At 44.6% G+C, this 22,152-nt stretch overlaps 1 protein-coding gene across 4 annotated transcripts in view; it reads left to right on the top strand.

Moving 5' to 3' along the window:
• Nucleotides 1-1,788: 1,788 nt before the first annotated feature.
• Nucleotides 1,789-22,152, top strand: part of neto1l (neuropilin (NRP) and tolloid (TLL)-like 1, like) — a 50,505-nt gene continuing 30,141 nt past the window's right edge. For 2 of the 4 annotated variants that reach the window (XM_057013806.1, XM_057013804.1), the window contains exons 1-4: nucleotides 1,793-2,519; nucleotides 3,098-3,154; nucleotides 3,244-3,378; nucleotides 3,686-3,934. In XM_057013806.1, the coding sequence (XP_056869786.1) occupies nucleotides 2,492-2,519; nucleotides 3,098-3,154; nucleotides 3,244-3,378; nucleotides 3,686-3,934 (469 nt within the window). In that variant the 5' untranslated portion in view covers nucleotides 1,793-2,491. Of the gene's footprint in view, nucleotides 2,520-3,097; nucleotides 3,155-3,243; nucleotides 3,379-3,685; nucleotides 3,935-22,152 lie in introns of all 4 variants that reach the window. The other 2 variants (XM_057013803.1, XM_057013805.1) reach the window with 2 other exon arrangements.

Below are 22,152 nucleotides of genomic sequence, written 5' to 3'. Positions count from 1 at the left end.
TACAGTTATCAGAGGCCAAATGATGGACTTCTTTAATCAAAAATCGCAGACTTTGGTACCTGCTGTTGAATAAATTTTTCTGAGATGCTCCCACTACCTCGGCGCAATTCAGCGGAACAGCCATGCACAGCTTATACAAGCCGGGGAGCTGAAACTGGAGGCTGCTGTTAAATTCACCAAGACTACTGTTGCATACAGTGGGCCAGATAAGCCTCATTTGAATAATTCCCATATAGCTGCTCTGCTTTTATCTCTGGAGTTTACCCATCGTGAGCGCATGGCGCCGTGCGTGTCGAGTTGCCAAATTTACAGCAGTGCCATTAATCAATAACAAGCTTTGGGCGCCTTGTAGGATTTTGGTGGGGATATTATTGACGTCCCCTCGGACTTTAAGATCCACAGCAGCCTTTTTTTTCGCCTTCGCAACAAAATTGATATTTTAAAGTCTTTTTAGTTGTGTTTGTGAATTTCAGAGAAGGCAGAACCGTGGACTTTCAAACAATTGCACAGCTGCAACAACATGAGCGGGTAAGCTCTCCAGCTTGCATTGGTGGTCTCTAAATCCTGAGTTTTTAACAGATTAGCAAGAGGCTAATAGAGTTTGAGATTTCCAGACCACCAGAACCTGAATTACCTGCTTAATGCCAAAGATGTAAAGACTTTTGGGTAGTGACAGAGGTATAACAAAAAGGAGAACATTTGAGACATCAGCAGAGGGTTTTTGGAGACAAAGGAGACAGAAGAAGAGGGAAAAGCGACAGAGTCACGGCATTTGTTCATTAACTATTTTAGGCTGATCCAGATGCTAACCAGGGACTTTAAGACACAACGAGGGCCCGGGTCCAAGACTGTCCGTGCAGTGGGAGCATCTGAAGATGGATATTGTCTACAGAGTGCCAAGACTATTTTAGGAAGCTCAACCCCCAGCCCCTCCCAACTTGTCCCCGAGCAGTCATCAGGTGCGAGAGTGTGCACATGACAAGCACATCCCAGCAACTCGAAGGGCCCCTATTATTTTTACGGGACAGTTTTAGGCATCTCCATAACGGTCATTGCAGAGTCCCTCTCTGATGAAAGTTATGTTTTTGACCTTAATCTGGTGTCTGTGAGATGTTTTCATGATGCTCTATAAACAATAATGTGACTGAGGATTTCCACTTGGTTTCTGTAATCTATGTAGATTCTCAATCGTCCAGGTCATTGTATCCAAGGTAGTTTTCTATGTCAACTGGACTGGGTTTCTTCTCTTGAAGACATTTCGCCTTCTATCCAGAAGGCTTCTTCAGTTCAGTTGAGAAGAGAATAAACCCAGTCCAGTTGAAATAGAAAACTAGCTTGGATTTCTATAATCTATCAATGACGGACAGAAGTTGAGGTCAAACATCCAGGAAAGCTGATACCCTTGCACGTTAAAGAGTAGCCAACAGGAAGTGATTTTCTATCAGAGGGTTGGAACATGAGCTTTTAAGGATTGGTTTTAAGATGTCTGGTGTGATGGATGAATATGTATAAGATAAAAGCAAGATTCTAAGAACTTTAACGGTGAAATTGGGCGCAGAAGCTCATAAACGGGAAATTTCTGATGCCTTTGCACTACCCTGCGTGATCTCAGTGTGCAGACTAGATCCTCTTTGGCACGCACGCATTAGTTTTTGTTTATTCCAGATGTCATCTCATTCTTTTTCAGCTTACCAAACCCCTGATTTCTTTTTCTTTTCTGCGCCGCGAAGTCGCTGCATGGAGAAGTTTTCAGACGCGTGCGTCAAGAGTGCGTGCGGACTGTGGCGCATAGGACGGCGCTGGGCTGAGTGAGCGGGAGGAGGAGGAGGCAGATCGCGCAGAACTCCTACTGGCTGCGGGAACTCTCCACTTGATTGGAGACACCGCGGAAGGACCCGCGCGGATCACAGTGCGGGGCAGCAGCTTTCCTGAGAAACTACCACGCGTGTAGACGCAACGACGATCCCGGTGGTTTTGATGATCCTGCGCTTTTTCGTGGGGATTTTACCAATCGGAAAGAGTGAAAGAAAACGCTGCAGAGATGAGTGTTACGCCGCTGTACGTGCTCCCGGAGGATCCCCTCTCCTGATAGAGGATCAGAGAAAATAAGGCTGCCAGGGGTGTTTTTTAAAAGAAGATTGCAAAGGTGGGGCGATTAGAGAAGGGCTGATGACGGGACCATTAATCCTTTCAGTGCACCAAAAGCACCAAAGGGTATTAGAAACGCTTGGATGGACATCGCGCGAGTCTTTGGAACTGTTATTGGTTCTGTATGAAACTGGTGATTAGTTGCTTTAGCGCATCTGCAAGGATCCTGTTTTTTCCATCATCGGAAGGTTTAATGAAGGAAGTATAAATATCTTTTATTTCTTCCTCCCCGGAGGTATGAACGGCGTGTGAAAGCTCATCTCAATCCCATTTTTCTCTCTTCAAGTATTCCTAATCTAAATGGAATTAGTTGAGTCTGAAGCCGTTTGTGAAAGGAATAGACATGGTACATGGACACAGCTTCCATCACGGTAAGACAGCAGCAGCTCAAGCACTCTTGTTCAGATCTCTCGCTGGAAAAAAGAAATAAAAATGGGTCTAATAACCCTTTTCCTCAGACACAAAGGACATAACAACAAATATGGAACACGTAATTTATCTGAATTAATGTGCACGTAAATCCAGAACCTCACTATTGGAGGACAGTTAAGCACTTTTTTTGCAATTAATCTAGTTTGTTTGTTTCAGATATTGGTGTTTTATGATCATTTGCCTCAAATTTGATCATAATCTATAAATTTGTTTCAGTTTTGGTCCAGTTTATAAACAGGTCACACATTGGTTTGCATAAAGTCACACTGCTGCTCCTTTTTGAATCTACTTGAAGGGAAAGAGTAATTCATAAGCTTCCATTATAGACTATGTATCCTCAGAATTATAAAACAATTATTGCTGTCAGCAGGGTGTAAAGTTACACTCAGCAGGTTTAACACTAGCCTGAGGTGTAAAACATCACGCAAACCTGCCTTGCAAATGTGCTCAATTCCACCCAAAAAACATTGCTTTTTTTTCTTAGAAACACATTTCTAATGTCTTGTTGTCCTTCCAGTTGTTGTAAGTCTTCTCTTACTTGGGTTGTCTGGAGCAACAAGGAAAGATTCCGCAGGTAATCTCAAACTGGAAATCTGCACGTCTCTTCCCGCCGCGTGTCAAAGTCTCACCTCTGTTTTTCTGTTGTTTGGCCACTTGTTTTAGTGAAAAACAATTCCGGAGTGAAGCCCGCTGGTCAGTGCGGAACATGGGTGAAGGAACCAGAAGGCGGCCTCTTCACTTCTCCCAATTACCCAAGCAAATATCCCCCAGACACGGAGTGTGTTTACATCCTTGAAGGTAAATCTGTTTGAGTGCAGCCCTAGTGGGAAAATGTGAGTGTATTGAGCATGTAGAGGAATCAAAAGGTCGCCCTCCAGAGGTGCAGTGAATGTTAGAACTTTATGTGGTTACTTCAGATCTCATTAAAAACATCAACCCAAACAAGCCACTGAAATGCAAAATCAGAGGAGCGATTTTAGCAGCCAGCATCGAGCACGTGGACATGCCGATAATGATGCTGGCTAAGCGCTCGTCGATAGAAGCGTGACTCATATTTTACTCCCGCTTTGTGCCAGATTGTAATTATTTTTGTTGTGTCTTCCAGCGCCCCCCAGACAGTGTATTGATCTACACTTCGAGGAGAATTATTCGATTGAATCCTCTTGGGAATGTAAATTTGACAACATCGAGGTCCGGGATGGACCGTTTGGCTTCTCCCCCATGCTTGGGCGCTACTGTGGTCAGCACAGTCCTCCCGATATCCGGAGTAGTGGCCGATACCTGTGGATAAAGTTTGTTACGGACGGTGAACTGGAGGCGGTGGGATTTTCAGCAAGTTACAACTTCACCGCAGGTACTTCTGCCACTTTTCTTTTATGCATGTGAACTTGGTTCCTTTGGGAGCCTTGTTGTTGTATCGATCGTCTTTCTAACTTTCCATTAGAAATATGGTGTCGTTGGCTGGGGACTGATTTTTGGTGTTGCTTCCCTCTATTACTGGAGAAGTGGAGCGGTGTGTGATTTTAAGCTGTTTCTCTGGGCTGGAGGAGGTAGAGAGAAAACTAATTGCTGTTGTCCAACACAACGGTGACATTTTTCTGAGTAAAACATGCAGTTTTATAATTTGCCCCATTTTTGCTCAACTTTCTGTCACCGTAATGATGCGAGTGTTGATGGCAAGAAATGGGGGCATGACATGTTTTAATAATCCTAACTCACACTTGACTAGGTTTAATAACACTGTCAACTTCCTTTAGCATGTTTGAGGCCTGAGCGGCATGGTGCCAGGAAACAAACAGAAAGATTATCCTCGCATCCTCCTCATCATCACAGGCTTCATACTTCTGGAGGCTTGGCCAACAGTAACTAAGAAAACTTGATACCAGCTACAGGCCGCTGGATAGAGCCTAAAGGAGACGCTGCTGAGATACACAGAAAGATCTTGTTTCCATCAAGTAAACCATCAATGACAATCAGCCATAGTCAGAAATCATCTGAAGTCATAAAGTGAAGGACTTCCTATTGAGTGGCTGCAGCCTTCCTGAGATGAATAGGTACTCTGAAACCGCCAAAGGTAAAAGTTGTGAGCTTGACTTTCAAAAGCGATATATTCATCTTGTTCCTGTAAGGAGTCTGAAAGGAATACACGGATCAACACAAATGGCCCCATGCTGCAGATTCTGCAGTCTGCTGAGGTGTGAATGTCTTATGCTGCAGCAGAGTTGAACAAATCAGGTGTCCTGTCAGCCTTCTTTGTAACTTAATTACGCTAGCATGCAAGTCAGTGAGCTTGTTCAGTGTTGCTGGGAGTAGCATACCATGAAGAATTGGACTCTTTGGCGGGGTTTCATCACATGAGCATCTGTTGCCATGACTGTTGGGTTTTCGCCTTGGATGGACTCATATTTAGCTTCTCGGTCCTATACCTCCAGACCTTAACTGTTTAGCACTAGCATTGCATTGATGAGTGTATCATTTAAAACTGCATTTCCATTTGTTTGTTAGGAACATGGGATTTAAGAGCAGTCACATTGTGATGGCTACTACTGTGACTACAACCACTACTACTGCTATTATTACAATCAATACAATTAACTTGGTCTGCTATAACTTGCTATAACTTAATAACGTGACTTTTCTCGCAATGCTACCTAAAACATCACTTTTTCGTCCCCAACAGCGATAACAGCGATTAAGAGTGTGCCTTTGCGATGCCATTGGAGAAGCGTCTGCCCAAGCACATTGTTGCATCCCACAAAACACACTGCCAGCTAGAGACCTAGCATGGAAACTACCGCGTTCAAACCATTCCTATTCGGAAATGATGATGGGAAAATGACACCTGTTCCAGCAGGTTGTCCTCGTGTGAATAGTGTTTTTGCAGTTTTATTTATTAACTGTTCACATGGAAATCAAATGGAATCAGACCATCTTTTTTTAATTAGAATCAAAATCAGTGGTGATTCTGTATTTTTCTCCTAAATATTTACAAGTACATTTATCTTGGTATTTATTTCATAATAAAAATACAGTTAGAATTGTAGACATATCCTGTTATATTTTAGATATCAGTGTTTTAAATACACCTGTAGAGTTCAAATCTTCCCTAAGAGCACAGATCTATGCATTCATATTTCACCATTAAAAATTTGTTTCCCCTTCCTGTATCTCACCGAGACTTGAACATTTTTCTGAAGTAAAAGAATAAAAGAAGGAGCTTGCTCATCTCTTGGTAGGAAATGTCTGTAGCATATGATTTGCATAACTAAAGAAGATAAAAGTCCTGAATTCACTTGACTATGAGATGTGGAGGCATGAATTGTGTCTCACGTCTGCAGCCTCTCTGCTAACCATGCTAATTCTCACAGCCCTCATCTAATGAATGGAGAGGAGAAAAAAGGAGGCAACAAAGGTGACACGAATCAGCTCCTCGTACTCTCTTTGCTCACTCATTTCTCAGAGTGCGGAGATAAAAGGAGGCCTTCTGCGGCTAATACAACAGCCGGTGAATGAGGCAGCAGTTGTACGATAGCCTGCACTTAAAGAAGCTGTGCGTTTAATTTATATGTGATGTTAGAGGAAGTGAGAAGTGTTTAGGTAACACCCACTGGGGCTGACTCACAGCAACCAAATGAGTTTGTTGCCACAAGTGGGAATTTATCAAGTGGGATGTCAAGTGGGAATTTATCTGTCAAAAAAAGTGACCTCTGGATGTCTCATGGATTTCTCATGTCATTGTACTTTTGCAGTCCTTTCCACGTTTCAACCAGTTGCTGTTGTTGGGATGTTTTAAAGCTCTAAGGTGGTTTGCATCTGCACAAGGACCATAACAAATGCGAGGACGTGCAAAAAAGGGTTTGCACTGTGTTATTACGTCACACTGTCGCTCCGTAGGCTCGGTCATTTCAAGTAACAATCTAGAATTCCCGCCAGGTTCTTTCCTCTCTGTTCTAAAGAGCCTGAACCTTATCCTCCATCCACTTGTTCTAAGCTGTCTTTGAAGTGAATCTTAAATTAATTTAACAAGTTTGTAGCCGCACGCTGGCTTAAACATGGCAGGTGAAGTCTGGAACGCTATATAAGTCAGTTTGTTCCACCAACGTTCACTCAAGCCGCTGAGATCATTTTAACTCATAAAATCATGCAGGAATTAAGCGTCTTTTGATAGTTCCATGACATTATTTCAATGTTGCAGGTGGAGGCTTTTAGGTGATGAGCACAGGTTCAAATCTAATAACTAAATAGAAAAATGAAAAGAAAAACAATATTCATCATGCATCAAATGCCATTTCTTCTTTTGTCTTTAGAGCATCTTCGGTGGTGCTATTTGCTTTAAATTCAGGCCATGACTAATAAAGTAATCCTGTTACACATTGTTCTCAGCACCATAAACCATACCACCATACCATACCATCCTCTACCGCTTATCCAGGGTTGGGTCGCGGGGGCAGCAGCCTAAGCAGAGAGGCCCAGACTTCCCTCTCCCCAGCTACTTCTTCCAGCTCGTCCGGGGGGATCCCCAGGCGTTCCCAGACCAGTCGAGAGACACAGTCTCTCCAACATGTCCTGGGTCTTCCCGGGGGCCTCCTACCGGAGGGACATGCCCTGAACACTTCACCAGGGAGGCGTCCAGGGGGCATCCTAACTAGATGCCCAAGCCACCTCATCTGGCTCCTCTCAATGCGGAGGAGCAGCGGCTCTACTCCGAGCTCCTCCCAGATGGCAGAGCTTCTCACCCTATCTCTAAGGGAGAGCCCAGCCACCCTACGGAGGAAGCTCATTTCGGCCGCTTGTACCCGTGATCTTGTTCTTTCAGTCATTACCCAAAGCTCATGACCATAGGTGAGGGTGGCAATGAAGATCAACCGGTAAATCGAGAGCTTCGCCTTTTGGCTCAGATCTCTCTTCACCACAACGGACCGGTAGAGTCCACATTACTGCTGACGCCACACCGATCCACCTGTCGATCTCCTGCTCCATTTTTCCCTCACTTGTGAACAAGACCCCGAGGTACTTGAACTCCTCCACTTGGGGCAGGATCTCCTCCTTGACCCGGAGAAGGCACTCTTCCTTTTTCCGGTTGAGAACCATGGCCTTGGATTTGGAGGTGCTGATTCTCATCCCAGCCGCTTCACACTGAGCGGCACCATAAACCATCTAATTGATAAGTAGACCTTTTTCAATGGAATGAGCCATTTCAGATGATTGTTAGAATTGGATGTATGAGGCTGCCACAGAGGAGGCAGGGCCATGAGATTGAACCTAAATGGGCCCAAATAGGAAAATTGAAAGTTGAACCTAACAGATCAACGTCACTCTGGAGCATTGGCTGCCTGGTGACCACAGACGGTTCAGCCACCGACTCTCATCTTCTTCCAGACCCTGACATTTAAATGTCTGAGTAACTTTGAGTTGAGGATCCTTGTTATGATTCTATCAACAATCACATTCACCAGAGTGGGAGCGCCCACAATCTGTATCTGGTTTCCTGGGTTTTTACACTGTCCAACCGTGCTTGGCAGGCTGATAGGAGAATTGAAGTGTGTATTTGTGTGTTTGTGTGTGTGTGTGCCCTGCAATAAACTAGTTGGTATCCTAAATTCTGACAAGTTGCAGAATCACGGCAGTGGAAAGGGATGTGCTTGTACTTTTTTCTTTCTTTCTTTTCACTTCACCGCACCGGTGGCAAACTTTCGCTCTCCTCAGCCAAACACAAGTGCACATTTGCATTCGTGCTGCATCACAATAGGCAGATGACAGAATATCCTTGGGTGAAAATGGGGAAATCTCGTGTGGTGCATTTTGTGGGTTTTTCTCCCAATCTCAGCCCAGAGTGTGTTTGAAGGCAAAATAATCTTGTGCCCCTTTTTTTATTAGTCCTCTGCAGAATGCAATCAATTGCTCTGTGCACTTTCTCCCTCATGGTTCAATTTTTCCTGCTGTGAATATGTTCCGTTATCTTTTCCATGGGAAAAAAGTTCCTTTTATTGCTATCTTCTCTTTTAGTTTTGCCTCATCTATCTGTGTCTTTTAGCGCCAGCTTCTCAAATAAGTCTCATTTCGAATCGAATTTTCTGCGCACACATGTGGCAGAGGGGGACTGGCTGTGCCGAGGATGCTCTCCTCCATGCTGCCCCCGTTCCAACAGGGAAGCGAGATGGATGGAGGGAGTTTAGCATTGCAGGCACATCTCTTGCAGTTTCTGGAGGAGGTTGATCGCACTCGCACTCTTCTCGTTTGTCCCTTTGGCCACCGTTCTGTGAGGGAACACTGTTTCTTTTCTTCCGTTCTTGCATGTCATCCACCAGGTGCATGTGCATGGAGATGATCGGGAGTGCATGTTTTATAAGCGCTGGTTCACCCATTGACTTCCAGTAAAGCCGCTGGCAACTTCACTCCTATTCACATTTTATCCAAAAGAAAGGTGTCATTGTGCAAACATGAAATTTACAGATGACACCCAGATGTGACTTAAAACTTATTTGTTGCAAATGGAATGGAATTTGTTGCATTCAGGTAACCATCCTGATGACATGATATTCTTACCGGTGTAAATAATTGTTTGATTGATTTGTTTGTTGCACAATCATTAATGTACCTTTGTTTTCAAAAGGACCTGCAAACTGTTGGCTTATTTCTGGAAAATCTTTTCGAAAGAGAGCACCAAAGACAAATGTTGTTACACTGGCTAGAAAACTGCATTTGCCCCACTCTCTTCCCCTCTTGACTCCTCTCCTACCCTTCCTCTGACTTCACACCTTGCTCCTTTCTCGCTCAGCAGACAGATCAAGGCCCAAATGTTCACCGGCTTATCAGACAACATGCCTTCACCCGGGGGACAGCCAGTCAGACTTTATCACACCGTGGAACTTAACTCCCCCTCTAAGCGGATGGCTGATATTTATGTCCTCTGGCTGTTCATCTGCTCCTGGGCAATCACCCTGCTGATCAGTCAGCACCTCAGCCTGCCTGCTGCTTCCATCGTCACTGGCAATTTGTTAGGCAACCCCTTATGTTCTGCTGCGGGGGTTGGGACACTGTTCTACTGTGGGTGCAGTAGCATTAAACGCTAGATGTGGAGGTTTGATAGCAGTCTTCTCTGGTAGTTGCAGTGAATGGTGTTTGGGTTTGTTTCTGCGTGTACACAGCACACACACACACACACATGCACCGATGTGTAAACTGCCTTTACCCTATCCTTTACCCTCTGAGGGTCCACTGCTGCTTTCCTATTCAGATGCAGGCGTCGCATCCTACATGCTCGATAAACCCGTTGTGTATTCATACAATGTTGGCTGCATTATACGCATGATGCATACAGTCATAGCGTTCTACCACTGAGGTTTCACAAGCACGCTCCATCTTGGTCCTTTGTTTCATTAGCCAATCAGTTTGGCAGATGCTCGGTTGCCATGGCTGACAGTCCGACTCTCCGCTATGCTGCATTAGGCACAAATGAAACCAAGCCACACTTTTTAGATCGAATACTTGGATCTCACCCTATTTGAAAATGTCTTTATTATGCAATGAGTTGCCTGAAGAGGTATGGAGAGATAAACAGGCTCACCCAAAGACAGAACTGATTGCCTCCCTTGCTGGGTGGGTTTTGCTTTCTGTTGTAATCAAGCAGAGATCAAATGTCCAAGCCAAAAGAAGCCCAATGGTACACAGCTTCTTGTTGGCAGGGGGTTGCTTGACCATCCCATCAAGAGTAATTTTATAGTGGATAGCAAGCTTTGGTTTTTGCCGGGAGAATGATGAAGGAGGGTTAAAGCATGATGAGATTATGAGATGTGGAATTTTGGTAATCCTTTCAACATTTCAGCACGATACAGTAGTTGTGGATTTAGACTGCAGTGATAAGCATATATCTCACACTGTAAAATGACTTGGTAGTGTGATAAAGTTCCCAGTTTGGCTCATACACCAACTATCCAACATAATTTCACCACGTCTGAGGGTTAATGTATATCAGCACCCTTCTATAGGCTTAACCAAAGGTGAGTGGTTTATACATGACGCCTGAAGCTTCAATTCTCAGGCAATTGTGTTTTTGTTCCAACTGCTAAAACTGGAACAAGTTGCATGATGGTCCAGCAGTCCTTTTGGCCATCTGGTATTTGAACATCTTGAACTTGAGTCATCATGGCTGAGGGAAGTGTCAGGATGAGTCACCCGCTCTGGGAAGGTGTCGCTTCCCATCACCTTTTCCTTAAAACTGAAATTTACTAATCTGTCTCCGATTATCGAGGCATAGCTCCTACCGTCAGTTGCCTCCTGATGGAGTCCCGCAACATCAATTAAGCTCCTCTTCTTTGGGCCCGATGGAAAGGCCCTCTGGCTGATCGCCAAGCGCACAGAAAGTCAGGGAGTTGATCGTGTGTGTTCATCTCTATTTCCCTCACAGGCAAACACCAACAGCCCGATGAACAGAGTGGCCTCGCTGGCATTTCATTTTCCATTTGGCAAGCTCGATTAATCACAACATTCCTATACAATATGATGCACGTGGCCACCCATCACTGCTGGCTCTCATTATTCCTGTCTAGAAGAGGGGGAGAGAGTGCAGGAATGCCAGGAAAACATCACTGCATATGCTGACCAGGCGGCTATAGAGAAAGAAGGGGCCAGCCATTCAGAGAGTGAGCCAGTGTGTCGCGGAGCGGTTGCCCCCGCGTGGAAAAAAGGGACAGAACCCCCCCCCCATGACTGCATCCCCTCCAGGCTTTATCTGAATATCCATCTGTCTGACACTATTTTTTGTTAACACACAAACGGGTGCTGATTTCCACGTGAAACGTCTTGAGCCGCCCTGACAGTTGACTACGCGTTTGAATTGGGCGCGTGAAAGATGCATTACTGCTGCAGATAACAGTTGTTTTATGTGCTGTGACAGTTGTACTGTCGGAAGGATTAAACTCTTTATCTTCTGCGTGAAATGCCACCGTTTCATCATTAGACATACAACGCGTGGTCCGATCTAGATCTGGAGCGGGCCTCCAGGAGTCGATTATCAATCTTCTCCTCTCATTTATTGCACATAATTTTCATTCTGTTTGTGATCTCTGATAGCCAGATTTGCAGTTTGGCACACAACTGCGAGTTTCTGGTTGCAGCATATCAGGCTTTTGTTTTTTTCTGTCTGTTTGCGTGTCATCATGTACCGCTGAGGGTATCCAGCTGGATCTTAGCCAGAGGAAACTATTCAAATCTGTACGCTATGTCTAATCCCTGCATACAATCCCAGACATACACATCCGACTTCAGCTGAGCAGCTACATCTGAACGCAGCGATAAAAAAAGCTCTTTAATCATATGTTGCAGTTTGTTTTTTAGAAGGACATGCTGGTTCGTATGGTGCATCATGGGCGATAGCAAGGAAAAGTGATTGAATAAATAAATTAATCTGGCATATATGTCTGTCATCCCTTTTCAAACGCCGACCACCAACTCAAATATTCATGCCAAATGCTTTTGGGGCTTTTCTGATAAGATGTGGAATTCGATTGAGATGAGGATGCACAGCTCTTTTTCCTCCCATACCCTGTGTGCCACCAGAACATCATTTTCTTTTACTTAAATTAGAAGATCCAGTCAAATCTGCAGACTCAACTTGGAATTTTGTCACCCCCTCCAGGGTACACTTAATTTCCCACTACTTCAGAAGACTACCAACTTTGCCTTTTGATTGAGTCGATATTGCAGAGTCCCTCCGTGCCTCTGTTATAAGAGAGGATCATGCATGTGTGGGTTCCGGCTGCAGCAGCCATTTAAAATACTGTGAAACAAATTCGTCTTTTTTAGTGCTTGTCCTCAGGTGTTGTTCTTTGAGTGAACCACAACTCTGCCGATGCCATCCAGCCACTCAAAGACACAACCAAAGCTGTTGATTGCGTTGGCAATCACCTATTTGTGAGCTAATCTCCTCCCGCTGCATCATTTATTTCAACATGAGGCAGGAATTAAAGGCTTAAGTGACACTCGGGGGTTAGGTAATGTGGGAATAGACAGCACGTTAGAGTTGTGTTGTTGTGAAGAGATGAGACGAAGTGATGAGAAAGAGGTCTCAGTGTGGGTGTATCTGAAGAGGTGGGTGCTGAGATTGAAAGTGAAGGGAAGAAGGGCTGAAATATTCATCAGCAGGTGGCACCAATGTTGACGTACACCTGTGGTTTTACTCCTAAAAATGGTCCGTAAGCTTCAGTCACACTGTTTCCTTCCGCTTGAAGTCTGATGCGCTGGGGTCCGTTCTTTCTGACCCCTTTCAAAAGAGAAAGCGCTGAGAAAACCCACACTGATCTGCTTACACTAGACGTCGGATGCTCTGAGTGTGAACAGGCCTTTTGTGACGTGAACAGGCCACCTCTCTTCACGAGCTATTGCCCATTTGTGTGTCTGTATGTTTTACACGGTGCACTGTTAATTTTCACGCTCCCTCCTCAACCAAAAACACATGTCAGTTTTTTCTTGGCTACCTCATGAGAAGTTTTGTATCAAGAACTAGCAGCGGGTATTTCCGAACCAGCACTACGAGAAAAGAATTATGTCATTTGAAAGACTATACTGGGTTCTCGGGGAGGGTGTAGTAATTGTGTAAAATAAAGTAACGATGTAAGCGCTGTCACCAATATCTAATTTCGTCCAGGACAATTAGCATAACTTATCTGCTTCAGCTTCAGTCATGCTGATAGGCCACAAAGAAGTAGATTTGATCCCAATGAAAACTCCAGCTTTAAACTGAATATTTATTAAATAAAACTTATAGCCTTAAATGGCTTCAGGTGCTGCTCTGTTTCTCCTCTAACCCTGCAAAGCTCCGCAAATATCCCAGGACGCTTTATCAGTGTGCTTGCTGTTAATTTGTTTGGCACAGGTTGCAGTCTTGTGTTTTTTTTTGTCAGACCCCTCACAAATTTGTTTGGGGTCTTCTCAGTGCAGCTTTGATTGGGATTTGGGTTTGTTTTCATTAAATGTGAGTGGGAGGATTTCATCAGCTGGAGGCAACAGTTTGACCGGGGTTTTTAGTGAACGGTTGAATCAGCGGGCCAGATTGTATTTCCTTCTTATAAACGAAAAGATAGGATTATATTCAATTTTCCTACGGGGATGAATAAAGTACATCTCGAATATGAGAAGTGTGACACAGCAGGACATGACATCTACACCACTGTTTCCCTTCTCGTGTTCTCATGTTTTAGCACTAGCCAGCTTCTATCACATCTTTCTCTCCTACCTCTGAGTCAGATCTTTACCTTATTAGCACTTTTTCACTGTTAATACTCCTGATGGCTGATACTAACTCTGACTGTGAGGCGCCAGCCTCCCCCAACACAAAAAAGCCAATTTTAGAAAATTAAAAAATCTTTAAAAAGGCTGTAGTTATCTCAACCTTTGCTGACAGACATTTTTATGTAGCTCAAGTGATGCATGACTGCCTCCATTAACTTCTGATCCCCAAGTTGGTATAAATACTCTTTTCAATTTAGATAGTGGGAAGTGGTGAATGGGGCGTTCTTGTATAGTGTCAACCTCCGCCAGATCTCTTGACGAATCATTCATTAATTCATGATTAAGCCTGTGTTCACTTACTGCAGCTCCGGCCACACATCAAAGGGATGCAGTCATCCACATCGCTCACTCATTTCGGTTGACAGAAGCCTGAAATTGAGTTTGAAAACCTTTTGTAACTCAGCCCACATTTATCGGCCCACTTATCTGCATCAGTCGATCAATTGAGGCTGCGTGTTCCAAAAGGAAAAAGGTCGGTTCATTATCTTCCTCTTTCGGGATAGACGTGGTGTTGACCTCCTCCTGATCACCCTGAGATTAAATGTGAAAAAGTGGAAGAGGGAGTGACACTAATGAGGTTAATCGCCGTCAGATTATAGCTATTAGCACAGAAAAACAGTAACAAATTGTAACATGCTAAACAGAGTGCACAAGCAGGCCTGTTTACAAGACATAAACATCCGATCTCGTTCCAGTTTCTAGACTAGCTGGTTATTCATGAGATCAGGTAAACAGCACAACACAATATCCTTTTGTTTGTAAACAGACTCAATAAACTGGTGAAGCGAGCTCCTCTCGTTTTCCTGCCATTAGAAGCACTTGCTCGTCCTCATCACCTAATCACACCAGCGTGATGCAAAACCCTCTCCGACAAGCTTTATGACATGCTATCAATTCAAGAGAAGATGAAAGGAAATGCTGTGTGATTTGATTTCTCATTCAGAGGTCTTAATATCCCTTGACACGTAGGCAGTTTCTTTTGATTGCAGCAGATCTGACCATCAGGATTATTCTATCTTGTGTTTCTCTCTGTGTTCATTTAATTTCAAAAGTTACAATCAAATATAGATGTAGGCTCTTTGATAGTCACATGTCGTACTTACGGCCTCACAGTGATAGAGAAACCACATTTTAAAAAATTATTACATAACATATTGAAATTCTTTAAATTGTATCATTTGAAAATTTGCAATCTGAGATAATCTAGCTAATCCCATGCCAGCATGGATTAGACAGACATTGTTATGTCTGATTTCATTATTATGAAATACTGTTTTGCTATTCTAAAAAATCCAACTACCCTAACCCTGACTGTAAATGCCCACCACAGAAAATACACCACAAATGCAACATTGAACAAGATGCAGCTTCAGTTTCCATATAAGTGTGAGCAAATACCTACATCTGATGCAGTTTATTGCAGAGACAATAATGAAGCTTTGAACTATTGACTGAAACTATCCACAATTTGAGGATATTTTCCCCTTTGATGCTGCACAGATTAATCCACAATCAGAGGCATATTTTAGATCATTTGCTATTAGATGTTTAGTTGTTCAGTTTAACATGTTACGGCAAGGCGCTGAGGGTAAAAATCCCTTCCAGTCAAACAATAATGACGATTAAAGAGGACAGCAATAAACTAGTCATTATAATCCAAAAACAAAATATTATGATATATTTCTGTTAATGAATAAAGTTTGATGATTTATTTCTGTTAAAGAGTAAAATATGATGATATATTTCTGTTAAAGAATAATGATGTGACGCAGGCTCACATTTCCTTCACATATACTGGGTTTGTGTTAAAATGCAGCATAAACAGCACGTGTCAGTAATACACAAACGCATGCACGCACACACACATGCTTTAACTCTATACTTATTGATTCCTTCCCTCTATTGTGCTGAGACAGATGCATCTGGCTCCTCACAGGATGGAATGAGACCTCTGGCTGGTGGCTTCTCTCTTTCTCCTTCTCTTCTGTCAGCATCAGCAGCCTTTTACGCGCGCACACACGCGCGCGCACACCCACGCACACGCGCACACACGCACACACACGCACACACACACACCTGTATTCATCAACACATTCAACACATCACTGTTAATCACCCACTTGTCTCTTGAATTTAGACAGGGCAGTCGTTTGCATTTGTCTTTACACCCATTTCCTGTCAGCCTGTGTTTTTCCTATCCCTCCAGCTTGTAGTCCTTCCTCAGTGTGTTTAATGGACTGTATTCTTTTATTTCACTACTTCGTCACTGACCCTGCTGTTACGATACGAGGTGTCTAGGACCCGAGCGCAGGCAAGACGCAGTGACGAAAGGTCCAAAAAACTCGTTTTATTAAACAAACACAAAAGGACAGTCCTGCTGGACTGCTGGGAAGCAACAGTTCTTCCTTCGGGTGCACACCAAGAGGTGGGGGCGGTAGAAGTCATGGGAGAGGTCGATTGGCCTGCCGTTGAGAGCGCTGGGAAGCCCGCAGGAGTACAGCGCAGCCCCGTCTCCACTTCTTCCTCCACCGGCGTACGTCTGCCTGCACCAAGGGCACCACCACCTTGTCCTCTGGGACGAACAGCCGGTTCGACGGGACCCGACCTTGATCCAGAACCAATTGCTGGGCCGCTGGGACCGTCTTCTCCACTTGCCAGGATGTGGCCCCCAGGAAAACTGCAGCGGCTCTCCTCCCGTGGCAGAGCGGATCACCGACCGTGGACGCCTGGATTGCGCCCCCTGGACTCACCGCACAGGGGCAACGCCTCACCTCCTTAGCTCTCCTAACGGAGTCCGAACCACCAGGCGGTGAGTACAGAGCAAAGGCAGTTGGCCCGACAGGCCACGCTCCAACTCACTCTCCTGGTTGACCAATCGATCTGGGGGTTGTGGCGAGCCAGCCAGGGAGACCCGAGAACCCCTGGGGAAAAGGATGCCGGGATGACGAGAAGGCGGATCTGCTCCCGACGGTTCCTGGAGACGATGAGGGTGAGGGGTTTGGTCTGGTGCGTCACCATAGCCAGGACCTCCTCGTTGAGGCCAATGACGGGTCTTGGCTCGGGCAGTCTCGATGGGGACACGGGCTTGCACGGCCAAGTCCTGGCTTATGAAGCTGTCATCTGCGCCTGAGTCCACTAAGAATGGCGCAGAGACCGACTCCCAGCCCCAGCGGAGCGTGCACGGCAGGGTTAAGCGGGGCGGCACGGAACAGAAAGCGCTCGCCAACACTCCCACGCTTGTTGACGAGCCTAGTTCCCCTGGCTGGGTCGGGCAATCAGGGAACATCGCTGATCGCTAATGTCCTGCAGGTGCGCCAACAGGTGGCCGGAGCATGGCTCCACCACGCCCCCTGCGGGAAAAATACAACTGGGAATCCTGGATCACAACACCTGCAATTTCTCCCCATCTGCTGGTTCTCCTTTTTTCCCACGTTTACTCCATTTTTTCCATTCCCATTTCCTAGTCAACTGGGATTGCTTTTTCTCCCTCGTGTCAGCTTGTTGTTCCTGACATTTTGCAGTGGACACATTGCCCCTCCCCCCCCCCCCCTTTGTGTCCTCATACATCATCATCACTTAAATTCTGTATATTTGGATAGCATTATACCCCCATGTCACAATAGGTGCATTTTATAATGAATGTTTCAAAAGGTCAAAGGTTAAAACCACATGTTGTGTTGAACAGGTTGCACACCACCAACGCAGAAGCATCCTTCAGGCATACAGCTCCCTGCTGACCACTGATGGAGCCGTAACTGCAGTTTTAAGCATCTGTCTCATTCCCAAAAGGCTCCTTTATTTCCTAACAAGTGAACTGTGACCTGTTAAGTAATTTGGTTTCTTGGACCTTAACCAGTAATCTGCTCATCTGGCACCATGTCCTCTGTTGAGCACCCTTGGGTTTAATTTCACTCCTCCCCGCAGCCCACCAGAAACAGTATTTTTAACTCAGAGTGTGTCAAATAATGCATAGTGGGGCAGACTAATGCATGATCAGAGCAGGTGTCAGAATTATACTGGTTTCAGGCCACCCGGCTGGGGGAAAATTGCAAAAAATCTTGCTGTGTTTTATTTATTCATGCCTAAATCTGGCTTGTAAGTAGCAATGCCATGTTGCTTCTTCTACCCTGCTGCTTAGATCCCCGCCACTAGCGCTGAAAGCTAATGCTTGGCTAGCTTCCTGTTGCCTTCTTATTGTGCTGATAGCAGGCAAGCGCTGCCAAGTAAGCCTCATCTTTCTTTAAAGCTTTGGGAAAAAGCAGCATCATTGCTGGGAAATGATGACATAGAGTTTTCTCCATTTGGTTAACTTTTTAAACTGTGGCATACTGATTGCAGTGGGGAAAAGGGTTGAAAATTCAGTAGCTGTGCAGTGAAAAAGACACCATTTAATGAGGTAACTGCTGTTTTATTTATCAATAAATAAAATTATCAATTTTTTGCCGTGTGTTTTGCCAACATGGCCAAATCTGTCATGTCTCATGCTAACCACAAATCTAATGGTTAGAAAGACTACGTATCTGCATCTAGCTGTTACTTTACAACAGCTCTGGTTCTGACATTTTCTAGTGTTGCATGTGTTTTGACTCGCATGTCTAACAAGTCAGCATTCAGCATTCCTAAAGGGAACGTGATGCCATGCTGAAACTGCACACGTCAACACGATACAGACCTCAGTGTCCAGGGCTCACTGTGTCATTTCATTCTGTCTCATTGGTCTCAGAATGACAGTGGAGCACAGAGAGAGCAGGACTGCTGGTATCAAACTCCTGACCTCCAGGTTCTGCAGCTAGCATAATAAACAGCAGCCAGCATGTTGGACGTCAACAGGACATCATTGAAGGCTCAGATGACAGCCTGACTCATAAATAATGGGCAAAGGGTTGAGAACAAAGGACAGGAAGAGGTCCTTTCCTTACCTAACTCTCTGTTCTGCACCATAAGAAACAGAGGACCAGCAAGATGAGGTTGACAGAACAGGAGAGATGTTGGCATGCTGACAGCTGCAATCACTCTCCCACAAGAATGCATATGTATGCCTTTACTTGAAGGCACATATTTTCACTCTAAAGTCGACGCTGGCCCTCCCGTATGAGAGCGTGCGTCACTTCTCATTGCAATTTGTTCAAAGCAGGCACCTTGTCAACACTATCACTTTGACAAGTGAACTGTGAAGTCGGGGTTTTAGGAGGCAGAAGTGCTCCCAGAAGAGCAGCACTGAAAAATTTGGGGTGATACGTTAGAAAAAGTGCATGAGGAGCGGTAGAGGTCGAAATCATCAAAGCGAAAAGCACAGATTTTCTAAAAAAGATCACCATGTCCCACATTAAAATCAACCAACACTTTCCTGCAACACCAGATTTAAAAATATGTCTTGTTCTTGGTTTATCATAGTCTGAAAGTAATCTAAGGAAGAGCCAGATCTTAGCGTTAAGATGCTAACAAAAAGCAAAGCATACAACATCCATGGAGATTTGTCTGAACTTTTCTTCAAGATTCTGTGAATGTAATGGAAATGCAAACCAGATCTGACTGTCGTCTGTTATTCTCAATCCTGTCATTGACAATTCGAGCACTCGCGAATGCAAACAAATGCCTTCTCGGACCCGGGTTGTAAAAATGATGCATTACAGATACCTGGAAAAAATAAATGGCGCGCTGTGCACCGCTTCACTCCAAGCATGAGCCAGAGCCATTAGGTGAGAGGCTGCTTCGCTTCCAGATAAATGCAAACATCAGCGCTATTCTTCCAATAAATTTTCAGCAGGTAATCCTCACAACGTTCATCCTGGTTAGCATGTTAGCACACTCATACTGTAGGCTGTAAATGCAATGTTCTTAGATAATGTGTGGTTATTAACATGTCTTACAAATAGTGTTGGATCATCTGTGGATCATCATACTTAAGAATGCATGTTTGATACTGACTGATAGTACTGTATGGAAGTCATGTTGTCTCACTGCCTGTCACATGGTCAGATTGGCAATCGCTCTGGATGTATGACTGCCCATTCAAGGTTAAATTGATGCAACTTAGTGGCTTTTGTTGAGAGAAATTATGCTTTAAATTACGCTGCATTAATGTGACAAAATGGAAACAAACTGGACCATCTTCACAATCAGCCTGAAATGCTGATCATATAAATCACCACTGAATTAGCTGTGCATTTGGAGGGCAATCATGCCTACCTGGGCACATACAAAAGAGAGGATGCTCCCTGTTCTGTTTAGCTCTGGCTTGATGAAAGCACAATGCCATGGCAACACCAAATCACACCCGCAACGAAATCTGCCAGTGGCCGACGGTGATCAGTCACACACCGGGAAGAAGTGCTGCAGAAATTTACTGCATGACGCATAAAGTGCTCTGGTTCCAAGGGTGACGATGGCAAGGACAAAAGATGGACGCCAGGGTTTCAACCAACATTTTAAGGCCGTCATGTTGGCTGTTTTGTGATATGGATGTAAATAATTTGCTGAGGCATAAACAGGGTCTTAAACAAGTGTAGGTGGTGATGCAATTTATGTGCGTAAATGCCGCTTTTCTGCTTTTTCCTGTAGTCGTGTTTACAATCAAGGTGGCTCAGTATTGTGGTGAAAAGGTAAAATGTCCACCCTGACAGTCTGTACGTTGTGTATAAATACAGTACTGCACTGTGTGTGTCAAAAAGTGCTGATATATTATCTTATTAATCACTTAGAACAAGGAAGAGGTGTGATGTACTCTGGATCTGTGTCAGTGTGGAAAGGAAGATGCTCCCAAGATTTGTCCTGTCCTGCACAACTGTTCAACGGGGAGGAAAATGCTTTAGTCAGCATTTGGGTTTTTACATATGTAATATATCTGCTCTAAAGGGATAAGTCCAATTTTTTTTTTTCCCATGGGAAATTCATCCCAGCAAGGCTTTCATATAAGTGGGGTCACATGGAAGGCTTTGGGGAACTGGCACAATAAAGCGTCCTGCGTTACCCATGAATCAGCGGTGCTTGGCGTTGACTACGCATTGTTTTAGAGAGCAACATTAGTAGCAATTATTGTATCAATTCCTGGGGGAAAAAGGCTTTTCTTCAAATAATTGCTAGTATTTCACCAATAAGAGACAGGAAGTATTTGGGACTATAAAACCTGTTGCAATTCTCAGTCTAATTTTTTTTTTAGGAATAAAACATAAATTTGTGCTCCCATGAGGGCGTTGCAGGGATCAACACAGTTGCCTGGTAACGAGAAGCTTCCAGGCCCAGGTCCTATCTCTGTTGGGTTTGGGTCGCCTTCTTCCATCTTTGTGGGTTTACTTCAGGTACTCGAGTTTCCTCCCACAGTTCAATAACAAGCACATTAAGTGCCTGTCAGTGTGTGCACATGTCTGTGTCTCTGTGTGCCCTCTGATAGACTGCTGACCTGTCTGGGGTGTATTCCTGCCACGCACCCTGTGACTGCTGGGATGATTCCAGCTTATGGTTGGATGGATGGTCAAACAGATGAATTAATACGTGGCAATGGCCCCACCCCGCCATCATGCAACTGCCCGTTTTCTCTCCGTCTCTGTTGGTCCCGTCTGATTTCAGCCTGGTTTCTCCCACGTTTGTAGTGAAACAATCTGGCTCTGACGTCTCTGGCTCTGTCATATTGACATATTTATGTTTGCGGTGGTGTGTGAGGCCAGATCTCTTTCTTGTCTGCCAGCCATGCATCAGAATGGTCTCTATGGTGATTATTTGCTGGGCTGTGGTCTTGCACACATTATAATACACTTGACAGTTTTGGAAATGGTGGTACGTAGTTAGAGATTTTGAAAATGTGAGTAAACAACAGCTCAGAACTGAGACTATATATGAAGCTGGTCATAAAGCTTTACTTCATTGTTTCTGGGGGAAAGGACTGCCTATTTCCTGACCAGTTTCAGGCAATTTAGTACTTCGACTATCCCCGTTCAGGGGAGGTCAAAGTCAAAATGACAGCGGATCGAAGCGTGCAGGTTTACGTGGGTGTTGTCTCGAGCGGCTTCCCTGTATTTCTCCACCAGTGTAGGGCTCCCTCGGCATTGTTTGCTTTTGGTGGTTTTGTGGTCAGAGAGGCCAGCATCGGGGGTTGAAAAGATGCTGCATCTCCTCAGCTGCCTCCTGATGCGCTTGAGCTCAGTGGAAGGGGAAAAAAATCTATATGAAGTTTAGTCACATATGGAACATCTAATCAGGTGAAAGGCAGATAACACAACTTTGCTCTCCTTGCAGGCTGCTTCCTGGTGCCATTCAGAACATAGTTATTTTAACTTCATCTCCACT

This window comes from Takifugu flavidus, chromosome 17 (genome assembly GCF_003711565.1).
Source record: "Takifugu flavidus isolate HTHZ2018 chromosome 17, ASM371156v2, whole genome shotgun sequence".
NCBI lineage: Eukaryota > Metazoa > Chordata > Actinopteri > Tetraodontiformes > Tetraodontidae > Takifugu > Takifugu flavidus.
The sequence above is the reverse complement of the archived record's forward strand: the minus strand, read 5'-3'. Positions and strand labels throughout refer to the sequence as shown.